We start from the raw sequence: 14764 nt of genomic DNA, 5'->3' as shown, positions 1-14764 counted from the left end.
CATATACACAATGGAATAGTACTCAGCCATTAAAAGGAACGAAATATCAGCATTTTTAGCAACATGGATGGACCTAGAAACTATCATGTGAAGTGAAGTCAGCCATACAATGAGACACCAACATCAAATGCTTTCACTGACATGTGGAATCTGAAAAAAGGACACAATGAACTTCTTTGCAGAACAGATGCTGACTCACAGACATTGAAAAACTTATGGTCTGTGGAGGAGACAGTTTGTGGGGTGGGGAGATGTGCTTGGTCTGTGGGATGGAAATCCTGTGAAACTGGATTGTGATGATCATTATACAACTACACATGTGATAAATTCATTTGAGTAATAAAAAATAAATAAATAAAAAATAAAAAACCCTTCAACCCTGAGCTTACACTTCGTCTGTTAATTTCTATTATATATTCATGCCTATTTGGTGAATCACTTTGGGACCAAGTCACATAAATTCTCTTCTGCAATAAATATTATCTGATGTTCAGTTTGAAGACTTTTTTAAGCATTTCTGTGAGTGATAGGCAGAATGATAAGATTTCTGCCTCTTGATATAAAGGCCTTATTTAATCCTCTCCCCTGAGTGAAGGCAGAACCTGTGAGTGTGACTTGGTATCACATCTATGATCTTGTTCTGTTCTATGATAAGAGAGATTTACATATGCAATTATGGACTCTAGTTGAGTTAATCAAGGTTATCTTGGCTGGACTCAGCATAATCAGGCAAGTGCTTTTATTGTAGAGTTTCTTTCCAGCTGTTCTTAAACAAGAAAGAAATAGCTCCGACTGATCCTAGCTGACAGCTAGCAAGCACATGGGACCTAAGCCCTGCAAATCCAAGAAACGGAATGCCACCAACAACAATGAACTTGCCAGAGAACCTGAGTCTCAAATCACACTGCGGCCCTTAGGTGACATCTTGATTTCAGCCTTGTAAAACTGAGCCAAGAACCCAGTTGTGTTATGTCCAGACTTCTGATGTGCAGAAACTGTGAGATAATAACTTTATGTTGCTTTAATTAAAAAAATTTTTTTTTAGTTTGTCTTTTTAGGGCCATACCCTTGGCATATGGAAGTTCCCAGGCTAAGGATTGAATTAGAGCTGTAGCTGCCAGCCACAGCCACAGCCATAGCAACGCAGGATCCAAGCCACGTCTGCAACCTAGGCTGCAGCTCAGAGCAAGGCCGCATACTTAACCCACCGAGCGAGGCCAGGGATGGAAGGCACATCCTCATGGATACTAGTCAGATTCATTACCACTGAGCCACAAAGGAAACTTCCAATTTCTGTTGCACTGCAATGGATGAACCCGTGGCAATCTATCACGCAGCAATAGAAAGCTAAAACACTAAGAAATCTGTTTTCATAAGTGAATCATCCCTTGAGATAGCCAAGATTTGAGAATTTGTATTTACACAAGCTATATATTGGCATGTAATTATTCAGTTTATTCAGGCCTCTTTGCCTTGCAGTATGTTTAATTCCAGGACCTAGACAGCATATTCACAGTATTTTTTCCCTGATTTCCAAAAGAATACATAATCACAACCCCTTCGGGTCCTTACTATGTACCAAGCACAGTTCTAAGACCTTCATGTGTATTTACTCAGCCCTGCACACCACCCTAGGATGTAGGTCCCATGTAATCTCATCTTACAGATCAGGCGTGTCAGGTGCAGAAGGTGGAAGCTGTGCCCTTAATGTACAGAGTAGCAGAGCCAGGCGTCTGACCCCAGAGCCCAAGCTCCCTTCTTCTGAACCATCATGTCTCACTATTATTTCTGCAAGCTCATCTAGAAAATGTGGAAAATTCAGAAATGCACTGAAAAAATATAACTGCAAATCATTTCCATTCTCGTCACTCACAGATAACCATACATCCACTGTTAGCATTTTGCTGCTCACTTTATCTGGGAAAATAACTATATACATAAAGAGATGGGCACATTATAACTTTATGGGGAATTTTACTCTGCTTAAGGCTTTGCAACTCTCTCCCCGCCCTTCTCATAATACATTTAAACTATGATCTAGTTTACTGCCCTTCTTCCCTCCAAAAAAGAAATTTATTCACTTTCTTCCTGAAGAAAAGCACACTGCCCCCTTGGATTCTTTTGGTTTTGCTCACTTTGTGACCTCTCCCCAGAATCGTGGACCTCTCTCTAGAGTGTCTTTGTGGTCTTTCTCAGCAGGGCCACAATCTCAGAACAATCCAGAAAAAAAAAAAAAAAAAAAAAAGGCATATGTGAGTTTAGTCAAAGCTGAGATGATCAGAAATCTACCATCTGTGCTAAGGCTGGGGTTCTGGGGTTAAATTCTACAATAATCTAAATATAAAAGTAGAGGCTTAAGGAGAGGAGAAGGGTGAAAAGTGAGGGACACAGAGAAGAGGGCTGCAGCTGGAAACCAGTGAACATCTGGCTATAGTTCAAGGGTGTGCAGGGTCGGCAAGCTGGGAGGTGAGCAGCAGGTCAGCAGGGACAGACTTTGGACTCTGCCAGGACCAGCCTAGCTGGGAGCTGCACCAGTCACAACGCTCCAGTGTAGGAGCTCTGAGGGCCCAGGACCCTAAGTGTCATGGTGAGACACAACCCTCCCCAAGAACTGACAGCAACCTTCCAAGCTGGGGGCAGAAGGAGAGCCCTGGATTGACCAGGGGAGACCAAAACTAAACACATGGTGGAAAGATGAAATGGTTTCAGCTCCCAGCAGCAACGGAAGTGGCTTATGAAGTGTTCAGACATAGAGAAATGGAGAAAATGAAATTTCTGTATATGTGAATTGTGATCCTAAATTTTCAACCTTCTCTGCTGGCTCTGACTATATCTTTCCTATTTTTGTCAGTGACTCTCATTTTACCACTCTTGTTGGCTTGAAACCTCTGGACCACTTCTTCCTCTTGATCATTCAAACCACAAAGTCATCTCTGACCATTTTGTGCGTCACATGGGGGCGGAAGAAGGGGTTGTAACGCACTCTGAGGGCATTTTATAGATTTAACCAAACATGAATGAAGGGAAAAAGGTTGGTTTTTTCACACCTTTAAAAAAGCTTACTGAGCACCAAATTGTGCTTTAAAAAACCCTCAAAACTCAATAAATTAATTTCAGTGTCAGTGACTTAGAAACTCAAGGATTACTTTGCCCTGAAATCACCCATGTAAAGAAAATTATGTTTTGCAAAAATGAACATGGCTTATTATTGATTTTGAAACATTTGAAAAGTGGCAGAGAGAGGCCCTGCCTGTTCAAGCAGAGTAGAATCATGGTTTGCTTAGTGATCAAGCAAGATGTACAAGTCAGTGCAAAGGAATTACGGCAAATTGGGAAAGAGGCCACTGGGGCTTCGCACATCTTAGGTCTGATTTTGGAATATGTTCCAGGCCATGCCCTCCAGGTCTGCTGGTTGGCTCCCAGCTACAAAGCCTCCTCTTAGCACAGGAGCCAGGGTTGTTTGTCTACCACTGGGATGTTGGCTCAATCACTCAATCACTTCTGGAATATCTCTCCAGCGCCCCCGCCACCCCCACTCCTGTGAGAACTGCCCCCTCATTCCAGGGCCCTGGCAGCCACATCACCGCATCTCCTCTGTGAGCTCTCCTCACCCACCTCTGATTCAGTGGTTTCAAGACTCAGCTCAGATTCTTTCTGCTGGGAAGCTGGACTGGGGAGAGTCCATGTCTGTGTGGGCTGAATTAGCACGTGCAAACTGACTATGACAGTCAATGAGTTTGAAGGCGTATACTCTGGTTTTGCCTCTGAAAGTTGCTCGGGTTAACAGAAGCCCAACCACAATTCCTTCTCTCTCCCCCCACCCCACCCCCCACCGACCCTCAAGAGGCACTTCCTCTTCCCACCACCTGCCAGCAAGTGGGCTTACCTCGCTGCTTCTAAGACACTTGCACTTTTGGCACGAGAGAGTCGAAGCACCCCCAGGTCGCCTTTCAGGAGAGGCCCCCTTCCTGCCAGCTGCTGGGGCCTCGCACTGGATCCCTCTCCAGGCACTGTCTCCACCACGGGGGCTCACCCCCAGCGGTCTGTTCGCATCCAGTGACTGTTCAGAGTGGGGCGCCAAGGCCGATCCACTGAGAATGGCTCTGACAAGCCATTTGAGCTCTAGAGTTTGCCAGGGGCTTGACTGAAGCTTTCTTTTTCTTTCTTGGTGGCTACAGCACAGCTCACCTTCTCCTGCCTGCACCTGCTGCCTTCACTCCCTCACAGGTGTTTTCCCTTCAAGCCCGCGTCAATAAACTCCCCGCACACACACTTCTGAGTCCGTTTTCCCAAGGAACCATCTTCAAACAGTAAGACACCAGTTCAGACCACCTGCGGCACCCGGCTCAGCATCGTCAGTGTTGATCGCTTGCGGACTCCTTTCTCCTGATCACGACGACAGGCAGACAAGCCACCCAGGCAGGGGGAGCCACAGTTTGTGAGTTTGAAGCAGAAAAGCCAGGACCGGGCCCAAGGACAGCCTCACCTATAGACATCGGGCAGAGGGCAAAGCCACCTCCTTGTCGTGCACTGAATGAGGGCATGACGCGTGGAGGCATGGCATCGAAGTCAGAAACTTTGCAGCCACTGAACAAGAAATGGTGATGGGAAAAGCCGTGGAGCATGCGCAATAAAAACACCCAGGTCGCTCTGCGCTTTTCCGGGGCTGCGCTCCACGGGTCAGGGAAAGGCAAGGGAAAACGGCTCCTAGAGCGCATGTTCCCCGGCTTCCGGGAGCCGAGTGCGCAGGCCTAGGAGCTGACCTGCCACACCCCAACCTCCCCCTCAACAAACGGTCTATCCCGTGGAGCTCCTGTCATGGCGCAGCGGAAACAAATCCGACTAGGAACCACGAGGTTACAGGTTCGATGCCTGGCACCCGCTCAGCGGGTTAAGGATTCGGTGTGGTCGGGAGCTGTGGCGTGGGTTACAGATGCGGCTCTGATCTGGTGTGGCTGTGGCGTAGGCCAGAAGCAACAGCTCCGATTTGACCTCTAGCCTGGGAACCTCCATATGCTGCAGGTGCGGCCCTAGAAAGACGCTTTTCCATCCCTTTCCATCCCTAATCAAAAAGACAGCCACCCAAAGAGTTAAAAATAAGAAAAAAACGGGGACCAAAAAGACCTGCAAGGTGTCCCTCTCAGGGAGAATCCTGCACTCATTTTTGTGTTCTTTCATTTTTGCCTTAATAAACTGCTTCTTTATTCTCTGTGCGCTTGAGCCACCGTGTAATTTTTTTTCCCTTGTGCTCCTTGCCCAAATTCTAAGACCAGTTGAACAGGAGCCAGGACTTTTTTCTTTTCTTTTTTTTTTGGCTGCACCAGCAGCTTGCAGAATTTTCCGGATAGGCCAAGGATTGAACCTGAGCCACAGCAGTGACAACACTAGGCCACTAGGGAACTCCAAGAGTTTGGACTTAGGATAAAGCTTTTCCAGTATCAGATTGGTGTGGAAATAGATGCTAACTCATCATGAAACCTAATCAACAATAGACTCTGAGCTCTTGGGGCTGTGGAATGTTTGCATGGGCAGCCTGGGAGAATCCAGACAGCTGAAAATTCCCTGACACTCCCCATCAAAAGGAGGGATCTGTGTCCCTCTCCTTGAGTCTGAGTGGAGAGATGTGTGATTGCTTGATCAGTACAAGATGGCAGAAATGATATTGTGCCACTTTCCAACCCCACTTTCCTGCTGTCCACTGTCTTTTCTCTCCCTCCCTCTCTTCCCCTTCCCCCCCACCCCTGGGCTGCCATGAAAGAAGTCCGGCTACATTGAGACTGCTGTGTAAAAACTCTGATAGACATTCCCAGCTGAGCCAGCCTTCTAGCCATCTCCTTCTCCAATGTGCCAAACCTATGGAGTGAAGCTAACTTGGATCATTCCAGACCCGTCAGTCTACCATCTGAATACCACCTAGTGACCTCAACCAATCCTACATGCAGCAGATCACCAGCCAGACTCTGGAAAATTCTTGACCCACAAAATCATGATAGAACAGAAAGGTTATTTTAAAATTTGTTATGCAATATGGATAACCAGAACAACCCCATCTTGGAATCCCCTCCACACCTTTTTCTAACTCTCTTGCCTCACTGGCAATGAGAACGAGTCAGGGAAGGGAATGAATATCTCACATCTTCTCTACAGCTACAGAGGCCCAGGTATCTTAGATGACTTGCATAAATCTAAACACTCAATCTGCAACTCTCCTAGAAGTAGAATTGGTTTCACTTAAGCCTTTCTCAGGTGTATTTCCATTGGTAAGCTTTAAGGGTTTATTTTGAGGAAATGGTGGTAAATAATTATTTGACAAAACTAAGTAAGAGGACCTCCCAGGTTCCAATGAGGCCACAGATCTTTGCTTCTAGACCTGAGAATAGATTGGCAGGGAATCTGGGTCTCAATGTTTTAATTATTATTATTATTATTATTATATTATTATTATTTTCGTCTTTTTAGAGCCACACCCACGGCATATGGAAGTTCCCAGGCTAGGGGTCTTGGAGCTGTTGCTGCCGGCCTACACCGGAGACACAGCAACGCCAGATCTGAACTTTGTCTGTGACTTACACCACAGCTCACAGCAACGCTGGATCCTCGACCCACTGTGTGAGGCCAGGGATCAAACTCCAAACTTCATGGTTCATCGTCAGATTCGTTTCCGATGAGCCACGACAGGAACACCATCAAAGTTTTAATTTAAAGGAGACTTTGAAACCAGAGTTGTGTTCCTTAACATGTATAATGACCCCAAATCATGGTTTTTCAAGAACTGTGACTAATTTAGATATTTTTCTCTACTGTCTTCAGAAATTATTCATATGTATCACAGGCCGTGTCCAAATTTTTTAGTTGTAAGGAGTGGCCACCATACGTATCTCTTGAGTTCTTTTTCTGGCTGCTTAAACCTGAATTCTGTTTTGAGATCTACCCATTGAATAGTTGCTACTCAGATTCTGAATCTCCTTGGCTCCATGGAAAGAGCTGACACTGTTCTGGGATCTGCGGGTACAATATAATATCAAAGATCTGCTCCTACTTATACTCCTCTCAACAACAACAAACAACAACAACTTGGAAATAAAATACGTCAATAAAGGATAAGTGAAAAAGCTATATCTCAGTCAATGTGCAGGGCTGTCCTTTTACTGCCAACTCTAGACTCCCTGAGAGAGAAGAAGAAAACTAAGATTGTTGCATCCTTCCTGTGTGTGCAACACCATAGATCGTATGATCTTAGTTCTGACAACATCCTTATGAAGTAGATCTCAGAAGCCCTGTCTCATCAATAAGAACATAGAGGCATGAAAGTGTTAAGTTGCTCAAAGCTTCACAGCCAGTAAGGGATGGAGCAGAGGGGGAGGGGCTGGCAGCAATTTAAAGGCCAAAGACATCTTCTTTCTGCTGTGGATTGCTGCCTACTGTCCTGAAAGGCAGTAAGAATTTCAGGCTCTTAAAATTGCCCATCTGGGGGGGGGGAATTCCGACCACCAATGAGATGGAAGACTTTTATGACTAATTCACACTAGCAACTATTTATCACACGCCTATACACACCTATGTGCCTATAAGGTGAATGTTCATTCTAAGACTCAAAAGTTCTCTATGCTGGTGAGGTCACTGCTGCCTTACTTGGAATCTTAGAGCTATGGATGTTATTAAATAAGTGATCTACTGTGCAAACAAAGTCTCTGACCCCATAGTCCACATTAAAAATACATGGAATGTTTACCTACCTATACAGACATGGCCATCGGAATGTCTGGTGCTGGGCTGGTCATCATAGGCTGGAGAGGCGGAGGTGTGAACGGTCAGAAGAAAGATCAGAGGAGCTACCATAAGGACTTTCCTCGGAGACTTCATCTCTGAGCTGTGCCCCAGGAGAGACTAGGCTGGTGACAGAAAGTGCCAACTAAGGGAGGCTGAAGTCGAGGCGGAAGAATCGATCAGTCTCTCTCCCCTTTTCTTCTGTCCTCTGACACACACACCTCACTTGCACACATGCACTCGCCTACACACTTTTCAGTAAGTGTGAAGGGAATAAACACGCACGCCAACACTCACAGACCCACTTCTCACTAGAGCAGAACCCTGAGAGAGCACCCGGTCTGGGAAGAGCTGGAGGAGCTCCTGGGGTGCAATTCTTCTTCTAAGCGCCAAACTGCAGGAAAAGGAAAAACCTGGGTTGCAGCTGTGGCAGCAACGAGGACGTTTGTGCTTCAGCTGAAGTCAGTTGCCGTGAACCTCGGGAACCTCCAGGCTTGCCGGAATCATCCTGCGGGCTGGGGAGGCGGCCCTTCCTCTTTCGTTCTTGCAAAACAAAACTAAACTAAAACCGAAGAAGCAAGCCTCAACCACAGACACACATAACTCTTCAGCAATTTGATCAGCAGGGTTCACACAGTGTAGCAATTATAATTGTTATACTCGGAAGTTATTTAGTTTTGCTCTAAACAGTTTTCTATGCTGAGGTCAGGCTCCTTATTTTGTTGCTAAAGAATAGTTTGGTCAAGTAGTTATTTTCTCCTGGAGACGTCAGACTATTCCTTGAAGCGTCAAGTTTTTCCAAAGCCTTTCATTGGTGTGTTCAAAAAATGGAAATGAGACAGGAATGGGGCTGTCAGCACAGCTGGATGTTCCACCTCATTAGAATAAAGATGTGCCGAAATTAACCAATTCTTATTTACCTGGCTGTGCACGAGGCCAGACTTTTCTCCAGAATCGCAAAATGTGTTTACATCTCTTATCTGCAAATGATTTATTCATTTTTAAGAGACTGATTTTCTGTTTCGAAGATGAGAACTGAATGCTATTTTTCTAAGAAAAAAAAAAAAACCCAAAACAATAAAAACTAAACCAGATCACGTGTAGCGAAAAGATATATAATTTATATGTTTTGCTCTAAAAATAGGATCCAGCGAAGTCATATGCCATTCTCAGATGAGAGAAGGGGAAGGGGGAGAAGTGCCACAGTCTAGATCAGCCTGGGAGATCCTGCTGTTTTTATTCTCCCTGGTTAGGCTCTGAGGAAAGCTCATTATAACTTTATGAAATATTATCAAATTATCAAAATTGGTAGAGATTTCTCTTCCTCCTCTCCCTCCTGTTTTTACTTAAGGAACAGCATTTTAAGTAGCAAATAGAATTTTAGAATTGTATTCTTTCCGGGATGTAGGAAATACCAGTTTTCATGGTTTGAAGATTGGTTATATAGGCATTAGTTTTACCACATGCCAATTTATCAAAGATCTGAATCTGTGGCAGAGATAGCATACACCAGAGCGTTTCCCTCCTTAAGCCCCCAGCACTGCTTGGGCCAAACAGTCTCCCAGGGCCATTGCTAGAAGCTGAGCTGCTGGTTTGCAAGCTCCTGGACCTTGTGGTCAAGGGGAGCTCTGGAGGTCACCCCAACCCCCAGAGAGGTCAGACCTAGAGAAGATCCTGGGGAGGCAAAATAATAGTGTTTTAATAGTACTGACTGCAAAGACAAAAAGACATGTTCTGGAGTTCCGGTCATGGCGCAGCAGAAACGAATCAGACTAGAAACCAGGAGGTTGTGGGTTCAATCCCTGGCCTTGCTTGGTGGGTAAAGGATCCGGCATCGCCATGAGCCGTGGTGTAAGTCGCAGATGCGGCTTGGATCCTGTGTAGCTGTGGCTCGGGTGTAGGCTGGTGGCTACAGCTCCAATTAGGCCCCTAGCCTGGGAACCTCCATATGCTGTGGGTACGGCCCTCAAAAGACAAAAAAGACAAAAACAAAAACAAAAAACCCCACACATGTTCAACCATTCTATCCATGGTTCACTTGTGAGTCATGTATTAGAACAGTAATGTACCCGTTCTATACTTTAGTTTTCTCATTTATATTGAGATGATAATAAGATGGTCCTACAGTTGGCTAAAGGACTGAAATAATCCAGTCCCCATTGCTCGAAGGAGTAAAATAGACAATGTATTCATACTGTAAAGCAATGTGCCCAAGAAGAAGTGCTTAGTCAATCAAAGCGTTGGTTACTATCCCAGCAGGAAAATGATGAAATCTGTGCTCCAGGCCAGACTTTGGGAGAATTCTAAGACACCCCTGATAGTTGCAGGCCAAGATGTAGGAAAAGGACACAGGCTGCATTTACTGAGCAACTTCTGTGTGCCAGGCAGCCCTCCAGGAACACAGAGTCTAAGAATACCTACCTGTAGGTGGGTGAGGGATGGTCACACAGCTTTGGAAGGAGCACTTGGTAAAGGCTTTCCTAAGAGTCTTCCAGGTTTATAGCTGTGATCGGGACTGGACTATCTCAGGGTGAGAAGGATGTCTCAGTGTAAGGCTGTGTGCAAGCTGCAGGCTATTGTCACCTGTGGACCCACCCACAGCCACTCCAGGGACGGTCATCCTTAGACAGCCTGGGATGCTCAGGTGTTGGGAACCTGGGCTTAGCTGTGCAGCAGTGAGCCAGTCCCTCACCATTTCCAGTGCTGAGATTCCTCAGCTAGAAGGGACTGTCATGGCACTCTTCAATATTTAGTAGGTTTTCCCTAAATGGAAGTGATTTTCATGCTTGAAGGGTTATTTCTTGTCTGGCAAGGTCAAAAGGGGAACACGGAGGTCAGGAAGTGATTTTTCTAACTGATGCTGAAGTAAGTGCACGCGTCCATACACCACTAAACAAACCTTCCCTCCGGTCACTGGTCATCGGTCACCAAGTCGAAGGCTCCTCCCATTTGCACAAGCAGCCCAAGGGGTGCTTGGGCTCAGCTCCTCCCACAGGGCCGCCTGTGTTCATTGAGCATTGAGTGCAAATGACCTAAGACCTCTGCACAACTGGTCAAAAGGCCCTGGACCTACCTGTGGTTTTTAACAACTAATTGGACCCTTTATGATGTCCCTTGAGGACCCCAGCTCTCAGTTGTTCTAATTCTGATTTTCTTAAAATCTGCTTTTGGAAGATGAGATTTCTTCCCTGAAGCGCTTTGTTACTTCACTCAGAGAGTTTTGATTCAAACTGTACTTTGATTCAGTCTGTCCTTCTGCTGCAGAAGGCTGAGGGTTTATAATTCTCTAATATTACACTGGTGGTTCTGGCTTGTTCTGTCTGAATGTGTTTCCTGATTATTAAATTGAGCTTTGGCCTCAACCATTTCAGAGTAGGTTCCTTAATCAGAACAACAACAACAAGAGCAACTGACCTGGGTGACAGGGAATATTTTAAAATCTTGTGGTTTCGTGAAAGTGCCTCGTCTCTGACTTTCTCTTCTTTTGGATACCAAGGATCTCTCTCCTTGCTTGGGCTTCCCAGGATTCTCTGCGGTGACCCTCGGTTCACACCTACAAAGCCCAGATCCTTTGCGGACCCCGCCTCCCAATCAGAGCTTATTTACTCTACCTCCATTCAGTCCTGTCTCTGCTGTCTGCTAGGGAATTGGTAAATTAATTGACGGCAAGGGTGCATGTCTGCTAATGAAAAGAGTTCTGGGCTTAGGATCAGGGAAGCTTTCATCTTCATCATGATTTCACCACTGACTAGCTGTGTGTCCTTGGGGAAACTGATCCACCTCTCTAGGTATCAGTTTATTTAACTATTCAATGGTGGTATATGTTGCCAGGATTAGAGGGAAATTATGAGGATTAAAGAGACAACAACGTGAGTGAAAAAAACTTAACAGTAAATGTTAGATACATTTAATGCTAACAATGAATTAACACTATCCTTCTCAAGTACTGGAATTTTAACATGTTTTGCTTTGTGAATTTTCGTGGAACCCTTAAAGGGATATCCTTTTTAGCAATGCACTTCAGTAGATACAAAGTAGAAACTCAGAACACCCCACAGCAGAGGGCCAGCCCTGGATGGGATGCAGGGAGTAACCACGGTAGGAGAGAAGGTGGAAACCCAGGAGCCCACCTGCCAGGAGGTACACTGGTAGCTTCCCACCAGGAAGTAAGCCAGTGATCTTCAATGTGTTAACAGTGCAGCAATGGCAGCAGAGCACAGTGACCCAGCTACACAACAGGAACTGTGCTCCAATAGTCCTTTCTTGCTCCCCATAGACCCCAGCCACTCACAGGTGCACCCTGAGATACTGGCTGGCAGACATATGCTATTTATAACTACAACTGCTTTCTAAGGCCAATGCATTCAGTTCAAGAGAACTTCTTTTGTCTGCTGGGTGCCTGATAGTAAATTTGGGAAAAGGAGCTGTGGCCAGTGAGTTGCTTATTATATGTGAGGCAGTAGAATTTGGACACAAGGCAGAAGGAAGAAAGTAGGAACAGAGAGGAGAGAAGCAGGGACAGATGAGGCCCTGGAGTCTTCCTGGCTAAAGAATCAAGAGAGACATGCTGGGAGATGGGGTGGCAAAAAGCCCTGAGCTAAAAGGAGGTTCCCATAGAGACGAGTAAGTTGTTTGCCGAGCCATGTGAGCAATGATACTCTGCCTAGATCCTGAATGGAAATCAATGAAGACAATGAGCTTCATGTTTGGATCAGAGCAGAACAGAGCAAAGAAGGCACAGGTAGTGACAAGTGCAGAGGCGGAGGACCAGGAGATTACCTGCTGGGATTGACAAAGATCTTAGGGAGGGCTTTGGACTCTTACATGCTGTAGATGGATTCTCGCATGCTTTAGATCCCGCTATGCTATAGACTAGGGGCAGGTGGGCTTAAATTTTACCTAGAGCTCCAAAGTATAAAGGAGAGTTTGAATGCACATAACAGAATAAAATAAAATAAGCAAGCCGAAACAAGCTTCAGGCTCATTCATTCATTCTCTTATTCATTTTTGAATAAAAGAAGTCCAGAAATAACTGTTACGGTTATTCCATGGTGTCTTCAGGCACCTAAGCTTCTAATTTTCTGTCCTATTATCCTAGAACAAGTAGGACAGAAAATTTTAAACCTCAAATGACTAAAATGGGGAGTTCCCGTTGTGGCGCAGCAGAAAAGAATTCAACTAGAAATCTCGGGGTTGCCAGTTCGATCCCTGGTCTTGCTCAGTGGGTTAAGGATCTGGCATTGCCGTGAGCTGTGGTGTAGGTTGCAGACGCAGCTTGGATCCTTTGTAGCTGTGGCTCTGGTGTAGCCCGGTGGCTACAGCTCCGATTAGACCCCAAGCCTGGAAACCTCCATATGCCACAGGTGTGGCCCTAGAAAAGGCAAAAAGACCAAAAAAAAAAAAAAAAAAAAAAAAATCAGAGTTCCAAACAGAAGGAGAGAGAAAATATTCAGAGGCAACTGTCAACCATGTATATTATACACAAATACACATGGATATTTTTCTTTCTGCATTGAATATGTTTGATTACCTTGTTAGTTTGGGGAAGGTAGAATGGGGACACTGGCCTGTCCTATTCTTCCCAGTAGGGCTTTCTTTGAATGCGAGGCAGAAGAGGCTCCCTAAAGGCACTTTTCTCTTCAACTCTTGTCCTGGTCAGCCCGTGGAAAGACAAGTGGGCAAACATCCTCATGAAAATCATAGCGAAGACTGAAATGAGATAGGCTGCACTGTGGTCAGAGGACTGTCTTGAGTAAGACAGGGCCCTGACTTACTAGGGGGTTTGCTACTACATTAAAACGCCGTGGATCCGTTATATTTCTCCTGGGGATACTTCCACGGAAGAAGCCTAAGCAAAATGCACTAAGCTTCAAGCTGGCCATGAACAAAACGCTAAAAGCAGCTTCAAGGCTCACGTGAAAGGTGCAGGACACTGCAGCTGCAGAAAACTAGAGTGGTTGTGCTTGAGCGGTCTGAGAGGAGATATGGCTAAATATAAGGTGACCTTGAGAACTTGCCTCAAGCTAAGTGGACCTTGACAATTTCACTGCACGGACCCCAAATGCACCCTGGGAGCTCAGAGTAGTCTGTTGCAGGCTCCTTAGGAGTTCTGTCCTAAAGTTCTCTCCCTGCCATTCCCAGTCATCGTATCAAGAGTTGGTGGACAACAGTAGGGAAGATGAGGGAAGATCTTGAAATTGCTTCACATGGGGCCTGGCACAGAGCAAGTGCTTAAAATGTTGCATCTAGGAGTTCTCGTTGTGGCCCAATGGGTCAAGGACCTGATGTTATCTCAACAAGGGTGAGGGTTCAATCGCTGCCTTTGCTTGGTGGGTTAAGGATCCCGCGTTGCTGCAACCTGCAGTGTAGATTGCAGATGCGGCTTGGATCCAGCATGGCTTCAGCTGTGGCGTAGGTCAGCAGCTGCAGCTCTGATTCGACCCCTAGCCTGGGTACTTCCATATATGGAAGGTGTGATCCTAAAAAGAAAAAAATAATGTTGCATCCAAATCCATATCCGAACTCCTGCCAAGTAGCGGGATGGAAAGGAAGAAGGGATGGGAATGAATATACTTTTATAGATTTGGGGAAAATAAATAATCAGAACAAATATATCCCTAAATGATTTTATGTAAAGACAATAGGGGCTTTTAGAGAAAAAGATACAAGGAGTACAATTAAAGACAAAATTAGAGTCAAAGAAAAATTGTAATCTCAGTAAAAAACACAATAGATCATATACTCTGTTGCTTGCAACCCATCCCCACCAAAGCTCCCAGTGGCTCACCCAATGAAGAGTGAATTCCTTGGAAGGGCTCACGAGGCTTCTAATCATCTGGAGCCCTTATCTCTCCAGCCACATTTCTAATCACTTTCCCATGTTCTCTATGTCCTGGTGGCACCAAATTCCCAGTGTTATCCCCCAGAGAGGCCCAGATGTTCATGCCTCAGTGCCTTTGCACAGACTTCACTCTGCATGCAATGTCCTTCTCCTTAT

General features: G+C 45.4%; 1 protein-coding gene across 3 annotated transcripts in view; it reads right to left on the bottom strand.

The window, feature by feature from the left end:
- The window catches only part of AOAH (acyloxyacyl hydrolase), a 180809-nt gene extending 172478 nt beyond the window's left edge, over positions 1 to 8331 (bottom strand). For 2 of the 3 annotated variants that reach the window (XR_014834240.1, XM_021079245.2), the window contains exon 1: positions 3887 to 4632. Coding sequence is in view for 1 of the 3 variants with exons in the window: in XM_021079244.2 (XP_020934903.2) it covers positions 7737 to 7863 (127 nt within the window). In the remaining 2 variants the exon portion in view is untranslated. Of the gene's footprint in view, positions 1 to 3886; positions 4633 to 7736; positions 7893 to 8180 lie in introns of those variants that run through there. The other variant, XM_021079244.2, reaches the window with a different exon arrangement.
- Between the last annotated feature and the right edge of the window lie 6433 nt (positions 8332 to 14764).

The sequence above is a fragment of the Sus scrofa genome, chromosome 18 (assembly GCF_054392235.1).
Source record: "Sus scrofa isolate SSC_HxYL_T2T_F1_AM1 chromosome 18, Sscrofa_HxYL_maternal_Yorkshire_Landrace_v2.0, whole genome shotgun sequence".
Taxonomy (NCBI): Eukaryota; Metazoa; Chordata; class Mammalia; order Artiodactyla; family Suidae; genus Sus; species Sus scrofa.
This window is presented reverse-complemented; position numbering and strand designations above follow the sequence as displayed.